Source organism: Aphelocoma coerulescens, unplaced genomic scaffold (genome assembly GCF_041296385.1).
Source record: "Aphelocoma coerulescens isolate FSJ_1873_10779 unplaced genomic scaffold, UR_Acoe_1.0 HiC_scaffold_60, whole genome shotgun sequence".
In the NCBI taxonomy this organism is placed as follows: Eukaryota; Metazoa; Chordata; class Aves; order Passeriformes; family Corvidae; genus Aphelocoma; species Aphelocoma coerulescens.
Genome location: NW_027183949.1, coordinates 466,097 through 471,776, shown reverse-complemented (window position 1 = coordinate 471,776; position 5,680 = coordinate 466,097). Strand labels below are relative to the sequence as shown.

The following is a 5,680-nucleotide window of genomic DNA, read 5'->3' as shown; positions in this document are numbered from 1 at the left end:
TTCCCTGCTGAGCCTGACCAGTCTGGGACTCTCCCAACACCTGGAGGAGAAGGCCAGTTCTTTCCCATAGGAAGGAAAGCACAGAGCCCTGGTGTTTCTGGGGCAGATGAGAGGCAACAAGCAGAGGCCAAGGCCAGCCAGAGCTGTCTGTCCTGGCAGCTTTTGTCTGGGAGAAACCCTTGCATATAGGCAATTTTGGAGGAGAAGTACCAGTTTTGGCCATGGGTGCCTGGACGGGAGGGACGGTTCTGTCCTATAGGAAGGAAAGCCCAGAGCCCCAGTGTGTGAAGGCAGGTGAGAGCCAGCTCTCAGGAAGCCAAGGGAAGCCAGACTTGTTGGTAATGGCAGCTTTTGTGTGGGAGCAATCCCTGGATATAAGGAATTTTGGAGGCAGAATCCCATTTCGGCCATGGGCACCTGGATGACAAGGACGGCTCTTTTCCCTTTGAAGGAAAGCCCAGAGCCCCAGTGTTTCAGGGGCACATGAAAGAGACCCTTGCCATGCCAAGGTCAATTGGAGCAGTCAGGCCAGGCCAACCACACCTGTTACCTGTTCCCTCGGATCCACGGGGCCCCGCAGTGTCACAATGTTGGTGTCATATTGGGTCCTTGGTTCCATGAGGCCCCGCTGTGTCACACTGGCCCCTTGTTTCCATGGGACCCCACGGTGTCCCAATGGTCCCCCTTGCTTCCATGAGTCCTTGCAGTGTCACAGGGGTCTCCTTGGTACCGCAGTATCACAATGGACTCTTGGTTCCATGGGGATTCACAATGATAGAAGGGTCTCCTTGGTTCCACAACATCCTGCAAAACCTCTGATTGAACGAGGCCTTGAAGTGTCATAATGGTCTTCAGAACTCCATGAAGCCCCGCAATATCACAATGGACCTTTGATTCCATGAGTCCCCACACCGTTACATGAATCCTTAGTTCCATGGGGCCCTGGAGTGTCACAATGCTCTCCTTGGTTCCATGGTGCCACACAGTGACACAACGGCTCCTTGGCCCGAGGAGGTCTCATAGTGTCACAATGGTTCCCTGCTTCCGTGAGGCCTTGTAGTGTCACAATGGACTCCTTGGTTCCATGGGGCTGCAAAGTGTCACAATGGCCCCATGGTTCAATGGGGCCTGTGGTGTCACAACAGTCTCGGTGATTCCATAAGGCCCTGCAGTGTCACAGTAGACCATTGGTTCCATGAGACCCCACAGTGTCACAAGGGCCCCTTGGTTCCATTGAGCCCCACAGTGTCACTATGGTCACCTTGGTTCCACAAGGCCCTGAAGTGCCACAAGGGTCCTTTGGTTTCACAAGGCCTCAAAGTGTCAAAATGGCCCTTTGGTTTCATGAAGCCCCACTGGGCCACAATGGACCCTTGGTTCAATGATGCCCCATAGTGTCACTGTTGTCCCCTTGATTCCATGAGGCCCTGCCGTGCTATAATGGCCCCTTGGTTATAGGAGGCCCTGCAGTGTCACAATGGCCCCTTGGTTCCAGTGGGTCCAAAAGTGTCATAATGGTCTCCATTGTTCCATGAAGCCCCACAATGTCACTGTGGTCCCCTTGGTTCCACAGGGCCCACAGTGTCACAATGGACCCTTGGTTCCATGAGGTTCCTCAGTCACAAGGGTCTCCTTGGATCTGCAGAGTCACAATGGCCCCTTGGCTCCATGTGGCCACTCCATGTGTCACAGTGGCTCATGGTTCCATGAGCGTTCATACTGTCAACAACGATCTCCTTGGTTCCACAGTGCCACCATGGATCCTTGGATCTGCACTATGACAATGGACCATTGGTTCCATGGGGTCCCACAGTGTCACTGTTGACTCCTTGGTTCTGTGAGTCCTCGCTGTCACCAAATCTCCGAAATATCAGCATAAGACTCCTTAACACTAATTTGGTGTTTAAGAGAGCATCATTTATTCAGGCCTGAGCTCCAGCAGGGGATAACTCCTAACCTTACGTGGACACGTGACTCTACAAGTGTGTTGCTCACATCCAGTCGCTACATGCGTATTACAATTCACCCATTTCCTTAAAACCCACCCCAAGTTCCCACATTCAGTCCTTGTTTTTTCTATCCCTGCACCATTGAGCCAGATGTCTTCTTCTTCTCTTCCAACCGTCCCTGCTGGGAAAGCAGCCCCTGCATGCCTTGTTCCTCTGCTAAAAGTTCAGAGACACGGTAAAAATGGAATGAAGCCTTTTGGTATCAAGCCCAAGGCTTTGTGTGCCAAGGCAGAGGCAGGCAGGATGCAGAGCTGCCAGCAAAGGAAGGGGCCAGCCAGGTGGGGCAGCCGGGGGGATGAGGACAGCCTGCAGGGACAGAGGCGCAGGGCAGGGACAGCGTGGCACAGCCTGGGCTGGAGAGGGCAGAGGGATGGGCAGCAGCTGCAAGGCCCTGACAGAGCCAACTTGTGCAGCACTTGGGCCACGGCTGCTGTCCCTGGCCCTGAGGCCAGCAGGAGACAAGTGACCCTTGCAGCCCTGGGGCCTCAGTGCTTCCTTGTCCCTGCTCAGCAGCCTGGCAGGGGCTGCCCCATGGTGCTGCCCTTGGCACTGCCCATCCCCACATCCCAGTGCCCCGGCAAGAGCCCTGAGCACTGAGGGAGGGACAGGATCTGCCTTGCCAGGGGCTGGGGCTCAGGCCTTGGCCCTTTGCATTCCTCAAACACATCCAGCTTTGCTCAACAGCAGAGACACCTTTCCCTTGCTTGTCCCCCCCTGTCATCACTGCCTGCAGTGTTCTGCTCTGACTGGAACCTGGGGACACTTTCTCAGGCCTGTCCCTCAGTGGGACCCATTAAAACTTCAAGAAACTTTGGAGTTTGACTGTAACTTTGAATTCCTGAGAGGTTTCTTCCTCTCCCTCTCAGGGACTGATGTTCAGAGCCTCAGCACCAAAGCCCCAAGAGGATCATTACAGTCCTTGTGCTGTGTCTGTGCTGCTGAGCTGGGCCGGGCTCCTGGCACAGAGGCAGCTCCTGGCAAGCGGCAGCGCTGCAGAGAGACAGCTCTGGCCACGAGCAGCTCCTGGGCACAGCCCAGCAGGGCTGGGCCACTGCCTGCAGCCAGCCCGGGCACAGCACAGAGGCACAGAGAGCTTCAGTCAGGCAGGGCTGGGAAGATGCTGAGAAGTGACTGCGCGAGAATCATGGCCAGCCCTTGACACAGGAAGCCTCTGGCTGCAGGACAAGGCAGCTGCAGCTCCTGCAGTGATCTCCTCAAGCTGCAACATCCCAATGCCTACAGATTCTGTAAGTCCATTTTCTGATTATCTCCTGGCTACAGCAGCCAGGGGTGCCCAGGGCTGTCCTGCAGAGCAGGGTCCTGCAGCCCATGGCGCTGAGCTGGGGCAGGGACACTGCTGCCTGCCAGGGGCAGCTCTCAGCCGGCCCGGGGAGCTGCTCTCAGTGCTGGGGGACACGGTGTGGGTGGAAGGAGACAGCTGGTCAGGCTTGGAAGTGTCCTTCTTGTGTGGTGGGGATGCTGCATTGCTCAGGACTGCTCCCAGCAGGACATTTAACTCCAGGGTATTCCCTAGTAGATTATACAGGGAGCACAGCAAGTCAGGGAAGGCATAAAAGGGACGAATCCTGATTTTTTAATCTACTGCTCTGGGTTGCCTGGAAGGGAAAATGCACATGGGTATTCATCTCTCAGTTCAGGCTGAGAAAAATCCAAACAATTTTCTCTGAGATCTGAAGAAACCGGGCAGTGACAGAAATCAGCACAGGGTCCCTTCCAGGCAGCATCAGCATCGCTTTTGCAGCCTCCTCAGGGGTGCTCTGACTTTGCCATCAGAGCCTGCAGAGCCAGAGCTGCCCCTGGGCAGTGCCCTGGGCTGGGAGGGGTCTGCAGGGCAGAGCTGAGCCCCCAGGGCCGGGCTGGGCTCTGGCAGCACTGGCAGGGCCCAGGCCTGGGCACAGGGAGCAGCTGCTGGCAGGGACAGCCCCAGGCAGCAGAGCCCTGGGCAGGCAGTGGGGGGAAAGTGCCACCAAGCTGGGCTGGGATATTGAAAGTCCTCTGCAAAGCCAACTATTCCATGATTACTTTTCCACAGATGCCCATGGCCAGAGGCAGCAAATGTCCAACAGCAGCTCCATCAGCCACTTCCTCCTGCTGCCATTGGCAGACACGCGGCAGCTGCAGCTCCTGCACTTCTGCCTCTTCCTGGGCATCTCCCTGGCTGCCCTCCTGGCCAACGGCCTCATCATCAGTGCCGGAGCCTGCGGCCAGCACCTGCACAGCCCCATGTTCTTCTTCCTGCTCAACCTGGCCCTCACCGACCTGGGCTCCATCTGCACCACTGTCCCCAAGGCCATGCACAATTCCCTCTGGGGCACCAGCCACATCTCCTACTCAGCATGTGCTGCTCAGGTGTTTCTCTTTCTGTTCTTCATCTCAGCAGAGTTTTCCCTCCTCACCATCATGTGCTACGACCGCTACGTGTCCATCTGCAAACCCCTGCACTACGGGACCCTCCTGGGCAGCAGAGCTTGTGCCCACATGGCAGCAGCTGCCTGGGCCAGTGCCTTTCTCTATGCTCTCATGCACACGGCCAATACATTTTCCCTGCCCCTGTGCCAGGGCAATGCCCTGGGCCAGTTCTTCTGTGAAATCCCACACATCCTCAAGCTCTCCTGCTCACACTCCAGCCTCCGGGAGCTTGGGCTCATTTGGGTTAGTTTATCCTTAGCCTTTGGGTGTTTTTTGTTCATGGTTTTCTCCTATGTGCAGATCTTCAGGGCCGTGCTGAGGATCCCCTCTGAGCAGGGACGGCACAAAGCCTTTTCCACGTGCCTCCCTCACCTGGCCGTGCTCTCCCTGCTTATCTGCACTGCCTTTTTTGCCTACCTGAAGCCCCCCTCCATCTCCTCCCCATCCCTGGATCTGGCCCTGTCAATTCTGTACTCGGTGGTGCCTCCAGCCCTGAACCCCCTCATCTACAGCCTCAGGAACCAGGAGCTCAAGGCTGCAGTGTGGGCACTGATGGCTGGACCATTTAAGAAACATTAAACTGGTTTCCAATTTCTGCAAATCACTTGTAATAAAACTCGTCTTTGATAGTTCTTGTTGGTTTGGTTCTTTGGTTGGTTATCTTTTCTGTCTTCAGTAATTTATTGTTTTCCAAAAAGCAAGGGCAATATTTCTTCCGTTTCTCATTTTGTTTCTCTCCACCTTGGCTGTGGCCCCAGACTGTGTCAATGAGGAGCTGTGCTCTCGCTGCCTTTAAATGAACTCAAGGATCTGCCAGCAAAGTTTCCAGCAGAGATGCCCCTTTAGTTGCCTTCTGTGGAGCTGCAGCAGCAATGTCTGTGTGCAGAGCTGGGGGCAGATCAGGGGGGCACAGCAGCTGTGCCCAGGAGCAGCAGCCCTTGGTGCTGCCAGTGCTGCTCCCGTGCCACTGCCCCGCTGCCCTCCTGCCCCTGGTGTTGCTGCAGGGCCTGAGTGCTCTGGGGCTCGCTCCCAGCCCTGGGGTGGCAGTGCCGGGGCTGCAGCAGGGACAGGCCATGGGCACTGCTGGGCCAGCGCTGACGCCTCAGGGCAGGGCCTGGGGGCTCCAGGCTCCTTGCCCAGGCTCTCTCAAGAGCACGCCCAGGCCAGTGCTCAGCAGAGAAAACCCCCGTGAGCAGCCCCAGGGTGGCCGTGGGCAGGGTGGGGGCAACCAGCATGGCTGG

At 56.6% G+C, this 5,680-nt stretch overlaps 1 protein-coding gene across 1 annotated transcript; it reads left to right on the top strand.

Annotated features, from left to right (window-relative positions):
• The first annotated feature begins 4,085 nt into the window (after positions 1-4,085).
• LOC138102049 (olfactory receptor 14J1-like) lies at positions 4,086-5,018 on the top strand. Its single transcript, XM_068999805.1, has one exon. The coding sequence runs from the start codon at positions 4,086-4,088 to the stop codon at positions 5,016-5,018; it is 933 nt and encodes a 310-aa protein (XP_068855906.1).
• The last annotated feature ends 662 nt before the right edge of the window (positions 5,019-5,680 follow it).